Source organism: Anguilla anguilla, chromosome 14 (genome assembly GCF_013347855.1).
Source record: "Anguilla anguilla isolate fAngAng1 chromosome 14, fAngAng1.pri, whole genome shotgun sequence".
Taxonomy (NCBI): domain Eukaryota; kingdom Metazoa; phylum Chordata; class Actinopteri; order Anguilliformes; family Anguillidae; genus Anguilla; species Anguilla anguilla.
Window position 1 is genome coordinate 16,939,602 of NC_049214.1, and position 21,065 is coordinate 16,960,666.

The 21,065-nt window shown below is 42.5% G+C and overlaps 1 protein-coding gene across 2 annotated transcripts in view; it reads left to right on the top strand.

Annotated features, from left to right (window-relative positions):
• si:dkey-34e4.1 (carboxyl-terminal PDZ ligand of neuronal nitric oxide synthase protein) overlaps window positions 1-21,065 on the top strand; it is a 57,247-nt gene that overhangs the window by 32,739 nt on the left and 3,443 nt on the right. The window contains exons 8-10 of one of the 2 annotated variants that reach the window (XM_035392190.1): window positions 4,295-4,456; window positions 7,032-7,197; window positions 9,126-9,456. In XM_035392190.1, coding sequence (XP_035248081.1) covers window positions 4,295-4,456; window positions 7,032-7,197; window positions 9,126-9,456 — 659 coding nt within the window. Of the gene's footprint in view, window positions 1-4,294; window positions 4,457-7,031; window positions 7,198-9,122; window positions 9,457-21,065 lie in introns of both variants that reach the window. The other variant, XM_035392189.1, reaches the window with a different exon arrangement.

The following is a 21,065-nucleotide window of genomic DNA, read 5'->3' on the forward strand; positions in this document are numbered from 1 at the left end:
TATATGTCATCAGACAGCAGGCAGCAGTTGGCATTAGGCCAGCTGTGGTTTTAGCCAGGAGTTGTGCATATAATATATCCAAGGCTGTGTGGACATACTGACTGGTGGACGCTGAGGGACCCGGGGCGTCTCCAGGACAGTCAGTGCAGCACTGAGCTTCACATCTGCCTGTCTCTGTGCCCCTCTCGCTGGGCCCCGCCCCTTCCTGTGGCACACCACCGCATTAATTAACGAGCTAACTAGCACACGTCTCTCAGGAGCCTCGCCCAGCTCTGTAATTATGAGCTGCCAGTGATCAAGATTTCATGGCAATAACAGTGTGGAGAATAGGTTTCCACACAGACTGTAAGGCTAGGAAAATATTGTCAGATTTGTTGTTTTTAAGCTGATTAATTGAAAATTTAATCAAAGGGCATAAAGTCATTATAAATTAATCAGAAACACACTCATTGCCATGCAGCTGCAGTGGAGGTGAATCTGTCAATGTAGCATGATACAAATGCGTAGATTAATTTTGCGTACAAGTCTTCACTGCCTTCTAGTGGTAGGATACACTAAGCACAGCTACCAAAGATTTGTGACAAAATATGTTGAAATAAAATTACTCGTTGGCTCAAGTCATATCTCACTTGTGGTACAGGTGGTAATGGACGAACCATGATTGGATCACTAACTGATCATATGTTCATTTCTTGTGTAAATTGTGTTACCATGTGTTTCCCATATTTCCACATTTCCCATATTTCCCATACAGTAGTTCTTCTAAAATGAACCTAACTCATTTTGTTTAAAGTGAACCAAAAAAAGCTCTACTTTGTGTCCACATTGTAAATGGACTAGAAATGAATTTGGTTCATTTCAGAGGGCTCTGAGTTCGTTTGGCATGCTCATTTCAGCCTCTCAAGTGGTCTGACTGAATCCAATTGACAGGCTGAAATGAGCCAAGTGTGAAAACGCCCGTATTTCGTGCCACAGGCCGAGGATTACAGTGGACCAGCACTTAAGTATACAAAACCAACCATCTCAGACAGACACAGGTAAGGGCAAAACACCCGCAGCTTCAAGGAATAGTTATTTCTGAGCTACAGCAGATACAAACATCAGTTTTTAACCAAAATCATCTGCTAACAGATGAAAGCCAACAAAACAATCCTGCTGCTGAAGGACTGACCCACTCAGGATTTGAACCCACAGCCCTTGAGGCCTTGTTCAGTATAAATGGCCCCGCTCTACACTGCTGTTAGCTGTCAAGGGGAGCACTGAAAAGAGAGATAGCAATGATACACTGGTCTCTCTCATTAGTTGGTTGGTGTCTCTGTGCATAAAGTAATGTGCTTGGAGATGATCCCACTGCATTCTGAAAGGGAGTTTTCTGTTTAACATTTAAAGTGACACCATAGCCAATCCCTATCCCAGGGGTGCCGTGAAGGGGGGGGGGGGGGGTTAGGATGATTCCAAGGGCCCTGACTGACTGGGACCCACAGAAAATATTAGAACATAGGATTTCCTGGAGTGGAGGGGGTCCAATGGGGCCCAGAATCCCTGGTGGTGCCCCTGCCCTATCCCATCATTTACCTGCTTTTCTAGGAAAGGATCATTACAGGTTCAATATGTGCTAATGCTGTTTATCTGTAAAATGGCTCCCACACACAGGGGCCACCCTGCAGCAGCAGAGCTATTAATTCAGACAAGGAGATTCATCCTCCTGGTCACTGCAGGTTTACCAGCCCCAGCAGAGGTGCTGTTAATCCAGAGGAATCCGGAGACTGGAAAATAGAAATCCAAAATGTCCGTACTGGACATTAATTCCTTCATGTTTGGAACATCAGTGCAGTGCTTTTAGTAATTATTCTTTCATGAAACTCGATTCTGATTTCTTCTTTAATATCCCAACCTTTTTTTCTATCCTTGGCCATTCATTTCTGTGTGGTTATCACTGTTAATTAATCCTGATAAACTTTATTGAACTACTGCTGCAAAGTCTTGAATTTTGCTCCTCCCATAAAATACTCCCATTTTTTTCTCACATGCAAAACTTTCCAGTTTGCTGTATATATATTTTGGATTGCGTTAATGAATTCCAATGTAGCGTTAAACCTCCGATTTTTATGGCATTATGCTATTAACATTGTTCCCTATCATAATCATTTATGTAGGAAAAGCTGAGGTTGCAACACAGATCCTTGTGGGACTCCTTTTCCAACATTACATTGCACACACAATATCCTCCTCCAGTTGCTCTTTGTGTTGTGTTGTCCAGGTAATTTCATTTTGTGAGTGAGTAATGTGGTACTTTATCACATGATTTTTGGAAGTCAAGTTACATAGCTATACAGTAATTTGTCTGCCATGGCCTCTCCCTGCAAAAACATATTGCCTATCCCTGTTTTTCAAGGAGCATTCCAGCCTATCGTACGTGAGAGATTTCTGTATTCCTGTAGCATGAGGTAATGGGCTTGTATTTCCTTGGATTGGTATGATCCCCATTCTAAATATACTGGTGTGAGGCTATTTTCTCCCCATCTTCTGGCATTTCTCGGGTTTTTAGAGCCAAAAAAGCTACATAAATGTACCTGTGGTGGTGTAGAAATGATCTGCTGTAGTTCTTCGAATACTTCTCTTTACCTTAACTGAAATTACTGTCATAGTTAGATGTACTTATAGGCATATTTGTAACCTCTTCTGTGGTACAGCTCTCAACAAAGGAATTATATTATCATAATTATCTTTATCATTATAAAGAAAAGCTGCTTCCTTATTTGAATCCACTTTACCTGTTCCTTAACTTCATTGCCCTACTGCAATATTGAAAAAATGCTCATGCTTATACTTTTGTGTCTTGAGCTATTTGCATTTCAAAGAGCCAACCTGAGGCTTTGTCTGCACTACAGGCTGCCGCAGTGCTTTAAGACAACAAAGACAAATACTGTTTCTCTCCCAGGCGCGGAGAGGAGAAACTCCCTGGAGAAGAAAAGGGGTGTTTTGTGTGATGTCGCTGCATTCAGCCATGTCTGTTTCCACATGAAATCAACAAAATGGCTCCCACCAACATCACTCTGTAACACAACCCCCCCTCTACTCCCTTCACCCCCAAATATTCCCAGCCAATGAGGTTTATTTCATTGAGTGGGCATGTTTAAACACCCCCCCACATCTTATCAGAGTGGAACAGCTGTGGAAGAGTATACTCTGTCTTGCCCCGCCTCTGTCAGAGAGTCTGTGATAAGAGTGTGTGCGCGTCCACGCTCTTGGAAACAGAAGCCGCAGGGGCGTCAAAGCCTTTCTGATGCTAGCGGGAGGGAGCTGGTCGGTCCTGTTGTTTGTGCAGAGCTCGTTAGACTCAGAGATGGAGCGTGCTGTGTGGACTAAGGGCTGTGCCATTACCTTACCGCCCATCATTCAGAAACTCAATGCCTCACTCACGTCCACCACAGCTTCTGAAACTCTGCCATTAGTGCAGCTGGATCGGTTCTGGGGTACTTCAGTGCCTGTTCCTACATTGGAAGACAATCAAATGTTGTGCACCTGATCTTGCCATGAGTACAGAGTGGCTGTGTAGGATATGTAGGGTTACTCTGCTTTTGTTCAGTCAGTCTACCTGTATTCAGTCCATGTGATGGAGTAATAAAGTCTCAAATGCACCAACCTCAAATGTGAGGACTGTGTAGGTGTGGGCCGCTGAGTTCTTTGCATCTCTTTACTTTTGTATATGAAACATGCTTGGTTATGGTAATATGCCCTGAAATAGAATCCCTCATCCGCTCTCTCGCTGGGAATAGCCGCTTAGGGAAAATCACATTCTGCTCAGGAACATCGCCGCCATTGAAAATGTGCCATCACAATCAAGACTGAGTTGCACGCTGTGAGTTTTTAGCACGTTGTTCATAAGCTAGTGTTACCACAGCCTTTACTCTGCTGCTGACTTTTCAGCATTTTAATACAGGTTCTAACAGTATTGCCTTGCCTAAGCAGCTGGGTAAAAGGGGGAGAGACTGAGATAGAATAGAGATGTATAAGAAGAGAGAGAAACAGAAAAAGAGGGAGAAATGCCAATAAGAAGGGGAGAGAGTGGGAGGGAGAGTGAGAGAGGGAAGGAAAGAGAAAAGGAGGTAGGGAGAGAGGAAGAGATACTCCTAAATGTACTATCAGGTCCAAAGGTCTTGTCCACCCCTGTTCTCAGCAGCTCTTCTGCTTGTTAGAGTCACACCCCCATTCACACTTCCTGAAAAGTGTCCTGCACCTCCTCACTGCTCCTGCTTCTCCCGGCCCTCACCACTGCGTCATTCTGTTACAGGATCTGGAGAAGTGCTCGCTGTACACGGTGTCGCGCGGCTCCCTTTCTCCGGTCAGCCCCTGCTCCCCCACGCTCACGCCGCTGGCCGCCCAGCACCACCTGCAGCTCCTCCAGCACCAGCTGCACCAGCAGCAGCAGCAGACACAGGTCGCTGTCGCACAGGTAAGCCAGCCCCAGGCTCAGGTGGGCCACGGGCAAGAGATGTAGGCAACGGATGGATGTGATCCAGAATTGCTTGATCTTCTGTTAATTCAGGCGGGTGCTTATTTTATTGGTACGAAACACCAGCTGAGTTGCCACATTTGCTGTGAAACTGGTACAGATAGCCTATATTTAGTGGGGCTATTATCCACTGTGGTGGGAGGGGTATCCTGCTTTCTGAGTAACACTAAGGTCAGTTGTGCACCCAAGGGACACTGGCACTTTCTGAATTCAATCTGGCCCTCAATTTTGATGTGAACAATACAAGATATGCCGCTGAGTAGCATGCATACAGATTTGACAGAAAGCCACTGCAGACAAAGCTGGTGCAGTTCTGTGCGAGCTTTACATTTGTCTGGCAGTATGAACCGATGAGTCGTATGAAAATGACAGTTTATTGGCCGCAGCTGCGCCCAGCTCATACCAGAAGAGACTTTAGGTACGATCATCAACGCTGTGGTCTACCCTTGTGTGTGGTCCTGGCTCCTGTGAATGACACTAGGAATGTGTTTTTCTATCAATTAACTAAAAATTACTACAAATGATGGGGAAAATTATTAAAAGGAAAAATTAATAAGGAACATTACAAATGGCATGTGATGAAAAAGTGCACTTGGTGAAGCAATGCTTGCATTATGGGTCTTTTGCACAGAAAGTGAATAAGTGCCAAACACCATTCAACTTTACCCAAGGACAAGCTCATAGAAAGTTGTTGCTCATGAGAAGGTGGACTGCTTTCGCTGTCACACAAAGATATTCCACGCAGAAAGAGTATGAGACTCTTATGCAGTTTAACTTATGTATATGTTGTTATATATTTGTAACTAGAAAATATAGCCTGTTTTAAAAAGTTTACTGTAAGTAGCTATTCAAAAGCATGATTTAAATTAAAATGGACATTTATTCTCTTGACTTCAAAGTTACAAACATTTGAGAATAACAAACAGCCCCCATTCCCGAAGGGTTTGTATCTCTGAGGTTTTGCTGTGCTTACGTAAATAGCTAATCATTTGTCTGTAGTTCATTTAATTTTAATACTTAATTTAAGATTAGTTTTCATCAGATGGTTGATCAAATGATTTTTCATTTTTGTAATATCTGATGATATTAGTTAATAAATGATATGTTAGCTAAATGTCACTGCAGAGGCATGGTGGGGTTTTTTCATGCACTTCACGGCGCAGATAAATCTGTAGCCTGACAAGAATAAATTTAGTAAAACAAGAAAGGAGGGATCCAAAGCTCACAGATACGGATCTTGAAAAAGTGATAAAAATGTGAATATAGAGCTTACTTCCCAGGTGTCTAAAATGCACTGATGGGGAAGAGTGGAAAGAGGGAAAAGACCTTTAAAAAGTGTTTATGATATTGGCGTGCTGCACAGCAATATTAAAAGAACACAAAACAAGAGTAGCCTCCCCATGGGGCTGAAATGCGTGGGCTATTCTTGTCTTGTGTTCTTTTAATATGGCTGTTGTTTCATGGTCTTTTAATATTCCTGTGCAATAAGCACAGGACCTTCTCACTTTAGCTGCATACTTTATCGGAAGGTTTGTGACTGAATACAAAGTATGACACAGCTGTCAGGCACTTTGACTGCTTTTCTTATCTATGTAAATTGTAGCATTATAAATCTGGTTAAATGGAAAATTATGTCTGCTGAGTGTAATAATGGAGGCAGAATTTGAATAAACAATGTAATTTTAGTCTAAATCTCTTTCTCCCAGACACACAAACGCACATGCACGCACACACAGGACAATTTTTTTTCCCTGTAGCTATCAGTTCCATCTCCACACGGTGAGCCAAGCCAGGCCTCTTCAAGCACAGCTAGTAACCAACCAGGCACGGCACTAATGCAATACAGGAATAACAGACCTGACACTGTACACCCGCTTTCCAGTTTAGATAATTTTAGATAATGTTGTGTCGGTCTGGCAATGGCATTATCATCATAGATTAACCAAAAGTGGTTAATAAACATGTTGGATTCTGTTTTTTGACATGATCACCAATACATTTTCACCACTTGGAGGAGCTCTCACCTCACGTCCCGACTAGAAAAATCAGGCAGTGCCGAGATGAATTGCTCTCTTGTAATTACAAAAAGAGCACTATTACTGATATTGCACACATTTATTATTTTATTTCCTGGCTCTTAGAGTAGTCTCAGAAAGTAGTCACGAGGCTTGTCTAGATGCTATAATGTCACAATATGTTGTATACACATTGCTGAACTCAGTTACTTTCCGTAATTTGAAAAATTGGAAGTACTTCATTAGATTTTTCATCAACAGTGTTGTGGAATTAGAACCTTGTGCGAAAGGGCTTTGTCAGTTGCCTACAATGAAATTCTAATTAGTTGAGAATACACAGGTATGCTTTGAAACGCGCATACACGTGCATACACGTGTATACGGACAGACACACCTGCACTCACAAGCCTGCAAAGACCTGAAACCTTTTCCCTAGGATGCGGCTGCACTGAAGACCTGGATCCGATGCCTGTACTCACGATGCTGTCTCCCTGTCTCAGGTGCAGCTCCTGAAGGACCAGATGTCAGCCGAGACTGCGGCTCGGATTGAGGCCCAGGCCCAAGTTCACCAGTTGCTGCTGCAGAACCGGGATCTGCTCCAGCAGGTAGCGCTGCTGGTCAAGCAGCTGAAGGACCTGGAGGCCAAAGTGCACGCTACCGGCCAGAGTAAGACCCTCAAGCCTACCAGAACAGAAAGGCACACTGGGTACCGACTGCGCAGGGTACTCACAGCATGTACTGACAGACCAGCGTACATGTTCACATTCAGACTCGATAAGCCTGGTGTTTGACTGTGCAAACGTACAGTCTAATTCCAGTGTTCAACTGAGTAAACGCACTATGTAAACCCAGAGTTTAACTGTGTACAATCCTTCTTTAACTCCTCTCTAAACCCAACTGTGAAAGCTCACTCTATAAATCTGACATTTAACTGTATAGAAACCTTTTTTCTTTAAAGGCAAATTATGGTAAAACATGGAAATGTAATGTTTTATAGTGTCAGGTGCTTGCATGCATGGTTGAGAAAGTGTGCTTTAAGCTGAAATCCACCCCTATTGCAGTCAATACTGCGAGCTGGCCTTACTGCCAGCCAGAGCCTTTGACTGAAATGGATTATTCTTTGTTGGAAAATTGTATTTTTTGCAGATAACACAATGATCACTGACGAACATCTAAACCTACTGTCTGAAGCTTTTGTGCATTTTTCAATGTGGCTTTCATGCACGGTGACAAATTGACTGTTTTCATGGTCATCATCTTTGAAAAGCATTTTCAAATACATGCATTTGTTATTAAGCCAGGCTTGTATTGCCTGGCTTGCTTTTTTAGCAAGTCATCCTCCAAAGAGATTAGTGGGAACTTTTTAGTTTCAGTTCTCAAGCTTTCGCAAGCTTTCGCAACTTTCAGAGGCCAGCCTGTTTCCTACCAAACTTACAAATGTCCAGATCCCGACCAAATGGCTCTGGGGTCCCGCCTCTTTCATTTGTCAGAATGTTTGGATTCTAAAAAAAATCCAGCCCTCTTGAAAATATGCAGAATGTGTTTCTAATTTACTTGGTTTTATTTTGTGTGCAGAGCAGGCTACATATCTGGAACATATGCGTTAACCTGCAGAGACACAGCATTGCATAAATGCTCGTCAGTGGTATACAAAGAATCCAAATTTCCTTTGAAATCAAAGAGGCCTAAGATTTCACTGTTAAAAGACCTTGTTGACTAAGATGGGGTGGTCAAGCTAACACACAACATTATGGTATATGGTCCTTCATAGTTCTGGGGGGGGGGGGGGTAAGGATGCTACTGGGTAAGAAACCCCCTCTCCTTATCTGTCTTTCTCTTTCCCTTTATGTTATCTCCATTGCTGTCCACCCCCTCTCCTGTCCTTCCCTGCTTCTTTCACCTTTCAACCTCCCTCTTTCTCCTTTCTGCACCTCTGTTCATCTCTACCTCTCTCTCTCACTCCCCCTCTCTTATTGAATATTAGAGGAAAATTCAAAGCAAAGATACTGCGGAATGAAGATTTGAGTTCACGGAGCACATTAAATGTTTGTTTTGTTCATTGAAAGGGCAGCTTTCATTCATATGTAAATCTTCCTGTGTGTCACACACACACACATTCTCTGTGATTCGCTTTTCTGTGCACCAACTCCTGCCCCTGCCATTTCTGTCTTGCCCCCCGTTTAATGAAATTCCGCTTTTTTATACTTTAGATTGCTCCATACATATATTCCTGAAAGGCTAATATGTACTTGTCCACGTATTCAACTTTCAGCATCTACTGCCATCTGAGAAATGGTGACACATCATATTTCAGGTTTACTTTAATCATGATGAAATGCTAATCTATCAGGCAGTCTAGTCAATTGTAGTAATGGGCTCTGAGCCAGTTCTGTTGCGTGCTGTTCCAAGAGAATCTTCAAATAGATAGAAGAGGGTCTTTTACTGTGCCTTATTAGGTGATGCTTTTGTTGTGTGAACCTGTTTATGTAACCTTGTTGTGTGTGTTTTTCCGTGTGCTTGTGTGTGTGTGTGTGTGTCTGTGTGCATCTGTGTGTGTGTGTGTGTGTGTGTTTGTATATATGCACTCTCAGCAGATGGACAGGATCCCACATGGAGCTCAGTATTGACCCAGTCCCTCTCCCTCAACCTGAAAAATCACTACAGTCAAGGGAAGGACCCACCAGCCACTTCCACTCCGGCGGGGGTCCCCAAGGACACCCCCGTGCCAGCCGCCCAAGTGGACTGTGCCGAGTCCTACCTCAGTCTCCTCAACCTGGAGAACGGGTCACGACAAGATGGCACAATGGAGGGGAGCAGCCTCACCAGTGCAGCCAATGGGAAGGCGGGGAATGGACGGAACACAGTAAGGTCAATCGTAGCAGCGAATGAAATTGACACCCAGACTCTCCGCACAGCAGATGAAAGGTAAGGGCATATTTTCTTTGCTTCATTTATTCATTGAATAATTAATAAAGGACTACATCAACAGTACAGTGTGGTTTTACACCTTGTTGATCTATAATTATGAACAGGCGCTGAAAGAATCAAGGTTAAGAATTTGCTCAGGGGTATAAAATCACATCCGTGATGTCTGGTCCGTGCCCACTACACAGACTTTGCACAGATGGCTGCCCATGCTGTATCACACTACTGCTTTATTGTGCTTAACATGAACATTTTCTGTAGAATTTCAGGATGGTAAGTTGGTGACTGGACAGGGCCAGTGTAAGCAGGGAGGAGCAGGGGGGCTAAAAGAAAGGGCTGTTTCAGCTGAACACACCCTCAAAGCGGGTTATGTGGTTAGCCTGCTGCAGACAGCCTCTCTTCATTTGGAATGAGCGGGACATGCTAATTTCAACATTTTATCACTGTTGTAGGAACAACAGGGTCCAGACAGAGGATTTAAAGCATGGGGGGGCGGGGGGTAGTTTAGACAGGAACAGATCCAGACGATTGACAGAGCTGCACAACTGCTTTCAGATAAGCTGCAACTGTAGCCCTCCATCACTTTACTGCCTGCTTCTATCTCCTTTCCCTTTAATCTCTCTCTCTCTCCAATTAGAGCTAAAAATGAGAATCATGCCGTACAAATCTCCCCTAATTTCTTTTCATCTTTGTCCAAGAGAACTGTCAAACTGTCCTTGGCTCGAAGAATGAAGATTCATTCATATTAGGGATATTTGACCTCCTTTTCAAATGAACTAATTGAAAATACAACAATGGTTCTTTAAGCAGGGTACCTGAAATGCCAACATGCCTGTATGTTGGCCTGTTTTCTCAATTTCATACGAGTGAAAGCTCAAATTATATGCAAATGGCCCTGTAACTTCAAACCCACCATATGCCACAGTACATTATGGAGAATTCATAATTGTATTTGGTGCTCTTGAAAGTCTTCTGCAAAGACTTTATTTTCCATCCTATTTTGCCTTCCAAGGATTAATCCTTCTGTTACAGTTCAGAGACTTCAATTAATGCACCGCAGGGCCCACTTTACCCACATCTGTGACCCCCTTCCTGTGGAGGTGTTCCAGAACAAACATACAACTTCCTGTCCCTCAAACCTGAAATCATACGCCTCGCACATGAGCAAAATTCAGCTTTTACTCAGCTGAAACAATCAAACAAACATCAAACTGTATTGGGTACAGAAGGAGTTTACATTTCTCATGTTTTTTGTTGGAAGTCAAGAGTATTTTGAGTTAATTATACAATATCCAGTATATGAGGTTTACTCAGGGATATTAATGCTGTCATAATACAAAATATAATAAATTAATTTAACATTGCACATACAGCATTTTATGCACAATCTTGATTAGAACACATTTGGTCATAAGTGTGGTCAGAATGCAAACAGTGCACAGTTGTTCTGAGCTACACAAGGCAGCTGAAGATGTAGCATAGAAGCCCTTTTTCTTTTACAAACCCTCTTGAGTACCCTCTGGAACAGTGGTTCTCATAATCGGCCCCAGGGACCCCTGTGTATGCTGGTTTTTATTCCAACCACAATTGTGACCCCGGGATTTTAACAAGCTGTTCATTTTTTTAAATTACACATTTATTGTTTTGAGGGATTATTTATCCTCTTAAGCCATATTATGTTAGAAATTGCTTTGCATATCTTGGAGAATAAAAGTCCCATATTGACATTGTGCTTATTGTGCCAAATTGTAAATCTTGACACACATTTATTTTCTTTGTAATTTATTTATACAAATAAATGAATTCTGTTTAAAATAGATTGGTAGTTCTTCTAATTACCTAGTACACAGCTGTGATGACCCTGTAGGTTAGGTACAGTATGTAAGACTGCCATCACCATCCAACAATTTTAACTGAAGATGTTGACTGTGGATTCTTCCTGAATGTAGATAATGTACGAATGATCACTTAATATTCACATCAGACCTATCCAAATTACAGTCAAAAGTTAAGCAGCTCTCTTTATCGTAACTGTTCATCTTTCACTTACTCTGCCAAACTCATGGTACAAATGGCCATCCCACCCGTTTGACTATTGAGATGTTGTGTATAGATCTGCTTGCAAAGGTCCCGTGAAGCAACTTGATGCCATGTCCCACTCTGCCATCCAATTTGCCACTGATGTGCCTTATAAAACCTACCATTTCACCCTGTACTCCTCTATAAACTGGCCTTCATTATTGTGTACTTCATTGGTGCACTGTCATTTAGAAAACCCTTCTTGGCTTGACCCCTCCTTATTTGCAGCAGCTCTTACAGTACATACATCCTCCACCACCTACAGTGCCCAAACCTCCACACACGTACTCCTAACCATCCCCTGAACAAATGGCTCCCTTGGTCACTCCTCATTTCAGTTTTCTGCCCCTATGACAGGAATGAACAGTGAAAAACCCTTAAACTGGACAAATTAATCTCCCTGTCTGCTTTTAAGACCTCTATCATGGACATTCTAAGTGACAGCTACAACTGCTTTTCACCCTTAACTACCATGGTTGTTATCTCTGTCTTAAAATGATCCTTTTTCCCTCTCAGTACTGTGGTATGCTTTTTTGCTGTGTTTTGCAGTATATAATCAGACTGAAATTCATATTTAACTAAGGTATTTTCATTAAAATCTAAACTAAATCCACATTGAAGAGTTTGAGCTCGGTTTCTTACTGATATTTGGTTTTTTTTGCTTAACTTTTGTTTAAACTTCTTTAGAGTTGGAAGGGGACTGTGTTCTGCCTTTCGTAGGTCCTATAGATATCTTTTAGGTTCTTTCTAGAATTATGATTCACCCAAACATGCAGCTATGTATATTTTCTAAAGAGTTTCCAAAAAGCCTTCTCTCCTGTGAGTTTTAAAAATAAACTGATGAAAATTTAACACTGGCACTATGCTGATTTTCTGCATATTTAAATCAACAGCTCTTACAAGGTTGATTTATAAGTGTTTGGTTCATGAAACCAGTCACTTTGCTTTGGTTTTATTTTCTTGTAGAAACCATCCCCAAAGGCCTTCTGGGTAGTCTGTCCTTATAGCATTTGCTGTACATTACAGCATTTGCTCTACATACATTGACCATGCCAGCTTGTGCTGTTTGTGTTAGTCGTGATGGTGCACCACACAGTCAAGCTGGAGAGGCAGACTGGAAGCTGTCATCACAGGCATGACCACATATCTGTTCCAGTTTAAGACACACATATAGTAGCACCACAGGAAGCACCACACCCCTGCTCTAGTTCAGGGCATGGATATAATAGCACCACAGGCCACACCACACCCCTGCTCAAGTTTAAGACACTGATATTTCAGGAGGCCTGGGATTACCCCTTTTCTGACGTCACAACACTCCAAATATGGCACATTGTTTTGAAGAAGGCGCTGCTACAATGTCTTGACCCAGAAAGGGAAGATTTATGACTTCAATAACAGAAATACAAAGCAGGCGTTTTAGAAAGATACCTTCCTATTTCTGCTTTGGGAGAGAGAGTCAGGATAGCTTGTGAGGACACTGTATTTCTCAAAGACCTGCTCTAGCACAGATGAGCTGTGTATTACCATATATAACATTATAGAGGACTTTTTTTAGCCAACCTCTGTTTGGCTTCATGATTAAGTTTCTAATATCGCAGAGCCCCAAATGGCTCATTTGGTAAAGACACCCTGTACCCTAGATATTGCTTGTTCAGGTTTCCAACTACCATTAGAGTACAGTTTTCCCATTTTAGAAATGACTTTTATAGCACAGTCTAAGTACATTTAAATTTGTGCTTTCTCTGCAAGTTTGACCTAGCCTTCCTTGCAGGTTTCTAAGTAGAAAATAATCTTTTTTGTCATCATTGGTTTTAGTCCTGTTTGTGTCATATTGATTACTGATACTGATTTGAATTACCTGAATTATGTCAAAAGCTCATTTTAATGATGGTTTGTTTTTTATGATGTTATTGTCGTTATTTTTGTTTTATTTGGAAATGATTTGGACATTATATCAGAAAAGCACTTAAAGTGCATTATTATGATAATGACAATTATCATTATTATTATTATTATTATTATTAGAGATGCAATCAGTGTTGTCCCACTAGGGTTGGATGGATTTAAACCAGTGAGGGTTTTTCAGGTTGCCTAAATACCTGCTATCTACATGCTAGCCTACATGTTACCATAAGGAAGAAATTGACTTCTCCATTGAGTGGTGGTTGCTCTTTGGTTGTAGGGGATGCAATTCTGAAAATAGTCACTGTACCTATGAAGTTTATGAGCCTTAGCTACACTGCTTGCAACTTTGCAGCAGCAAGAACTGTGAGGTAATGGGCATACACATGTTGAATTAGTTTTTTATCCATTTGTAAGTGTAATTCTCTGTTGTAATTTCATTCTGAATGTGTTTCTGAATACCTTTGATGAGTGAATGAATAATTGTGATTTTGAACGAGCGCATGTCTACACTTTCATGATCTCGTGGTAAATATCTCTTGTAAACTCGATATATAGTCTGACAACAGCAACAGCATTTAGATTGAGCAATCCTCCTTTCATCTTTCAAAAACAACATGGGGTGAAAGGAGGGAAAGGAAGGTGCAGAGCAGATATGCAGTGCTATGAAAAAGTATTTGCCTGTATTTGCCTATTTCCTTTATTATTGCACATTTGCCACTCTGAATGGTGTGAATGGTATACAAGGCTTTATCTCAAAATCTCAACTAGTTATTTTCTCATCTCTTTGGGAATTTCCTTTGATTGTGACATAGTGTGCTTGTAGAAACTTTGTGGTGACTACTTCACTAAGATGGTAAAGTTCAATATGAGCGAGGGGGCATATGGGTGTTTAAAAATGTGTTTTGTGTTGACTCAGGTTCCATTTGTCTAATACATTTTGTCTAAAGATCTGAAACTATTAATTGTGGCAAATATTCAATAATAGAGGGAACCAGGAAGGTGCAAACACTTTCATGGCACTGTAGCTAGTTGTATTCTGGTCTGTCACATTTCTTTTGAGTAGTTTTACTTACTTCTATACTCAGTGAGTGCTCACACGCTCTAATAAATATCATTCTCCTATATAGCAATTCATCATTTTTTGGTTGCATTAATTGACAGTAAAAGAATGAACCCCCTGCTTTCACATGCATACACTGCGTCAGCACATTCTAAATGGGCTTTCATTACCTCTGGCCTCTCTCAGGGCAGGTTCCCTGTGTGATGTACATGTGTGGGCTCCAGGGTCCTGCTGCACTGCCACATCCTCCTCATCCCTTTCACTGGAACTGATGTCAGGGCCTGTGTTTGAGAGAACAGCAAATCCATCAAGGAGCTGCAGTCAAATATGTGAAATTAGGGAAATCAGTAGACAGGGAGCTCTTGACACACTCCCTTTGTTTGGTATAATCTATCAACATGTAAAAAGGCTCAGGCTGGAATTACTTGTGTGTACTACCCCCCTCCCCTCTGCCCACAGTGTGAGGTTCATTTGGGAGCAGTTAATAGAAAAGCCTGACCTTTTCGTTTGCTTAGATATTCATTGATTTACTCATACGTCGGAGAGAGAGGTCTCAAGCCCAATGAAACCTCTGATTTTACCCGGGACGTGTCCTAAATGGCAAGGTCAGGATTACAGTGGTACAGAGGTAACTGCAGACACCATGGTTACTGTCACCACCACCCTCCCCCCCTCTTCTTGACCAATAAAAACACTGGAATTTACATCCCTCGTGTTCTGCTTTAGGCTGTGGAAACACCTTATACTATACCCCAATGTACTGTCTTTAAAAAACAGTTTCACTGAGCCAAACTGCCAAACCTTTGTTTTATACATTTCAGCATAAAGCTTTTTTTCAATTAGAACTAACCTCAGACGAAATAAAGTGGTGACATCTCAAGAACAGAAGGAAAGCTTCAACACAAGAACAGTGGCTTTTTAAAGAAGGAACTGAGCTGATAATTAGCAATGTGGAGGAAGAAACAGATTTTCTAAGGTCTCATTTTGAGCAGATCTATTATGTGGGCAGTAGCTGAAAGCAGACTCAGATGAGGAAGTAGACGGGCTATGACAGATTTTCCACGTCTGACCCAGAGAACTAGAACCGCAACAGAATTGATTATAACAATGTGAAGCCATAAAACCAGGGGACAGTCAATGCCCACTGTGGGAGAAAAACCCTCTTCACACCAGTAACTGGCTTTATCATGTGATATGGTGGTGTGGTTGGTCTCCAAATTTCCAAAGCAAATCAATATTTACAGTATTGAGTGTCTTTCTCGAGCCGTTGTTCCTGTCGTTTCCCCTCGGAACAGAAGTTTTAGTTCCACACACAGTAACCTGGGGAAATGGTCTGGTTTCACATTTATAAGTTCAGTGTTAAATGTATACATCTTGTTGGCTTTTGCACAACATCCAGTTTGATGTGGTGTACCTCTTGGTAATTAGTTTATATCTTCCAAACATTATAACAGGTAGGAACAAAAGGAGGGTCTCATTAATGTTTGAATGTAGTGTGAATGAAATATACTATATTGTTCAGTGCTGTAGTCTTTCAGTCAACCACTCAGCTGAGGTGAGTCTGTAAGACTCCTGTGAAATTCAGCCTCATTAAACATGCTATTTCTCAGATTTGTTTTGGTCAGACGACTATGCCTAGCTAGGGTTAGTGAAAGGATCACCCTTACTAAGTGATTTTACACACACAAAGATATAAAATAATACGCGTACACACACATTCATGTATGTACACAAGCGCAAGTGTGCACACACACACACTCTTTCTTCCTCTCGTTTCCATACTTTTCCCCGAGGGCATACAAGGTACTAGTCATGTACACAAGCAGTTTGAACAGTGTGGAAACAGACTGGTGATAGATCACTTGAACAGTGTGTGCATTTCTGTGCTACGTAAGCTTCCTAGTGAATAAACACCACTGGAGAGATTGCATTGCGATGCTTTATGATTGTTTTGGCGTGGTTGGTTATTGGGTGACGTCGTTGTTTGAATGTATGCGTATGTGTTTCTGTGCTGGGTAACAGTTCTATGCAAGTAACCAACTGCATACCTAGGGCAGTTGGCTGGCGTAAATTGGAAATCATAGCCTCAACATATCAACAGATATTCTTTGAGGATCTGGCAACCTGCATAAGAAACAAAAATTTTTTTTACAGAGGTTGCCAGATCCTCAAAGAATATCTGTTGATATGTTGAGGCTATTATTTCTCATTTCTGCCAGTGTAAGTACTGTGCCCTATAAAAGGACAGCCTTTGATGCGTTTGGCTGAGGAAGCTAAGGGTTCCAATGCGGAGCCCACTTGATTTGAGAAGCAACATTGCATTCCACTTATAGCCAATCTGGAGCTTTGAGTGCCACAAATCTCTGTAAGTCTGTAAGCCAGTTGCGTGCTGTGATGTCATCGCCCCAAAATGGCTGTTATCATCTGTCCCTCAGACCTGTGCTCAGAGCTTCAGTTAATATTTTCTGTAAGGCCAAAATGAAGGAGTGTAGTGAATTATCCCTGTGATGGTCTTATTCATTTCATTGTTTGATACGTGTTGTGAGTACTCCCAGTTCCAGTGCTTCCTTTTTTTCATAGCAGTGCTATTTAAAAACTTTATATTAAAAAATCAAAAGCAATGCTGGAGTGTGAACGTGTCTGTTTCAAAAAAATATCTCAGAGAGTCTATGACTATCAATTGCATTTTAATAATCCAATATGTTTAGTAATGCCCACATCCACCCACCCTGCTTTCTTCCCTGTCTGGGAGGCTTGGTTGCTCATTGCTGGAACCTCCGCTATGGATTCGGGAGGGTGAGCTTGTGCTCTCCTCCAAAGCAAACAATGCCAAGTGTCACTTCTCATCACAGCACAGCTGGCACACAGATGAGTCACAGAAAGAACCTTCACGTACAGCTTAACAGGCAGACCTCCAGGTGCCCAGTTCACCTGTGGGAGTGAGATCCAGTTCTTGGACAAATTAATCTGCTGCCGATTATGCATTGCCCTAAATGGCTACCGGCCATAACTGGCACTGGCACTGACACGGTCAGGATTCGATCCCGGAGCAGGGGACCTGTCCGCACACTGGAATGGTGCCTTAAGCAAGCGACCCAGCAGCCCCAAACAATTTCATTTTGAATGAATTTACATGAAGAAGCCTTTCTGTTGAAAAGCAGCTTTATGAGACTGGAAAAGTTAAAGCCTATTTTATCATGAGGAACACGCGGAGTAATAGGGCTGTGATTTATTGAACTCTTTCAAGTCTACCAGATACACTCCCGTTCGTGAGAATACACCTGGTGTGAATTCAGACCTGATACACGGATGTTACATCTGTTCCCATGAAATTGCTTCCATATGTCACCTGTGGCCTTTATGCTGAGAACCGTATGAGTATGGAATGTGATACTGTGTGTCACCATCTCCTTAGGTTGTAGGTGTTCGCCAGATATGGGATAGTGCCTTCAGGGTTAGGGGAACCCACAGCAACCCCTCCCCTGCTACTCTAACCCCTCTATTCCTCCCCATTCCCTTTATTTAAACGCATAACTCAACCCATACAGTTCTACTCCAGTTTCTAATCAGTCATCATCCTCCGCCTCCCGCTCTACTTCATTGCTCACTGACCCCAGGCGTGGTCCTGCTTTTCCTTGCTGTAGTCAAGGCCACCCCTCTGCCTTTGTGCTGTCTTATATCATACAGTGCTGCACTCACTGTGGCTCACTGCGTGCTGCAGTGCAGAGAGGCCAGGCTGCTCGCAGTAGGGCTGATATGTGGCAGAACAGGCCGTTTCAACCTCCCTTCTTTCTGGTGCAGGTGCGAAGACCCCCCCCTCCTGCTCATCCTCTACCTAATCTAGCGTCTCCCACCCAACCCCCACACCCCCCCCCCCACCCCCCCTCCCCTGAAGCCGGCCCACCCTGCTGGCCCATGGGCCGCACCAGATGGAAACCCTGCTCTGATTGGCCGTGCATACAACTCTCGCTGAATACACACAGCTTTACCAGATCGCCTGCCTTCCCCTCCCCCGCCCCACCTCTCGTCCTCCTCCTCCTCCTCCTCCTCCTGCTGTAGTCTTTCCATCTCATACTGCAGAGTCCTGGTGGGATGTGAGTATACTGAAGCATGCGCGTGCTCTGTGTGGGGCCTGTCTGTCACGCATGCACGCCGGGTCCCTTTTTCCATTCAGCCACCCAGGAATGAGTGTTCCTTCAAACGCCTCGGCTACGCGTCAGATAACAGAAGGGCTCTTCAGTCTTCCTTTCATGACAAAAATATGAAATGGCCTCATATTTCTATTTCATTGTTCTATTGCTGCGTGTTCTTGCTTATATTACTTTTGGAGGAAGCTTGTTCAGATTTCCAAGCGGTACTTGGCTTTGCCTAGGTGTGTCATACTGGCTAGGATTTGTGTTTATAGCTTTGAGGAGGTCGTACCAGGCTATGGTGGAATGTGAAGATTGAGAGAGGACTAGCTGAGGCCTCAAAGGCGGTATGAGGTTTTGGACAGTGTTCCCTGTGAGGGAGTGGAGCTGTCAGTGGGGCCGGCTGTTCAGGGCAGTCTTTCAGCTAGTGTTCCTAATCCTGCCAGCCCCCCGTAGATAACACGGGGAAAAGCAGATACATAGACACGCATGCACACAGATGGCCAGACACACTCACACGCACACGCATGTACACAAGCTCACACAGACACACACACACACACACACACACACACACACACACACACACAAACATAAATGCGCAAAAACATTCATTGTCACAGCCACAACAATAATAGTTTTGACTGCAAGTCATTTTTATAAACTAAAAGCAATATACCAAAAGGCATTTCTGTTATTTTCTGTCTTCCTAACAGTCTCCTGGGTTTTTTGAAGCATTTTCATCACTATGAAAATTACCTTCCTTACCTCAGGGGAGCACAGGGTGCAGCCCATCTTAATACTCATATACCTGGTTCTAGACACATTTGTATAAAGCTTTCTCCTCATCTTATTCTTGGCTGGTCCACTGGGTAATATTGCATGAAGGTGTAGATTTGTCTAAAACCTCTTGAAAAGTATCTACCACTTGTACGATTTCAATTTTTTTATTGTGCCATTCAGAATACTGCAGTTAGGAACATAAGATAATATCTGAGGCATATCAGTCAGTGATAGCTTAAATCTAACTTATCACTGTCAGTCAATAAACTACCATTATGCCTGATATGATGGAATGGTATAACAAAGCATACATGCGCCTGAGAGGCAAGGCATTTAATGCACTGCTGATGCTGTAAATTAAGAAATTAAGTAAAAATGTCATACTCAGAAATATTTCATTTTGAATGTCTCATTTTTACCAGCCAAACACACCGGCAAAGCTACACAGAGACTCATTGGTTCTGTAGACCCATGCTTTCTGCTCAGTGATAAAGTAAGCAAGTTTAAATATTTATACTAGTGAAATGTTACACTTTTCTTTTATAAATTTATGTCTGTGACTGTGTTCATCTACTTCCTCCATGAACGTGGAAACTTGGTTGCAGTTTGCATTTGTGTTAGAATTTAAAACACGCTTTATTGCCATCAGCATCTATATGGCAGGACAAATATCAGCTAATGTTTCCTCCATGTAAGCTACTACCTATACACTCTATACAAGTCACAAATACAAGAAATGTACTTTTTCAACACAATACACATTTATTCAGCACAGAGGTCATAGTTCAGTATAGTCTGCTGGTGCATCGTGGAAATTGTCTATATGTCATATGCAGCACAAATAGGGGGCTGTTATTTTGCAGCACTGACCTGCTTTTCTACTTAGATATGTAGTCAGTGGAGAGCATTATCCACAAGCAGCTATCTGAAAAGGATCTTTTCCCCTGTGTTTCGTTCCGAGACCTTCGCCCCGTTTTGTTAAATCCATATGTTGTTAATGTTTATTTCAGGTAATGCATACCGAATATAGCTTAATTTGTTTTCATAATTTTTTAAATCAACACAAATTTCTCAGACCTTTAGCGGCGCGGTTTCATAAAGCAGTGCACTGGGTGTTTGTCTTATCGTCTGCCGATAGTAAAACACGGGCGATGGGGGAGGGGGGGATTTCCTTTTGGCCTTAACCTTGGTGTACCTTGGCAATGCCGTACTGTTTTAGGGACAATGCCTTTCTGTGCCTTTTCTTTTTTACTATTTGATCCCATCACTTCCTACTCTGGAAGCAGCATCTGGGGAGGGAATAATAAGCTCAGCTCTTTGTAGGCTCCTAAAACACGCAGAAGTGCCGACTAAGGCAAAATGTAAATTGGAGAGAAAAGACGGTCTGAAAGGTACGACTGCGCCCAAGCGTGAGCCGTAAAGCACTTCCCTCAGCAGACGCTCGGAGCCCGGGCTCGTGCTCGTCCTCGCGCTCGTGCTCCCAGCCCACGTTCCGCGGCAGTGAGGGAACGCACCTGCCTGTAGGGAGGATTTACACCACCACAGGATTCCTTTATTTTCCGTCTATAAAATGTGTTCCTCGTCTCCGTTTCTGCTGAGGCTGCCACACCCCCGCGCTGAAACTATATCCGTGCTGCAGTTCATTTTTT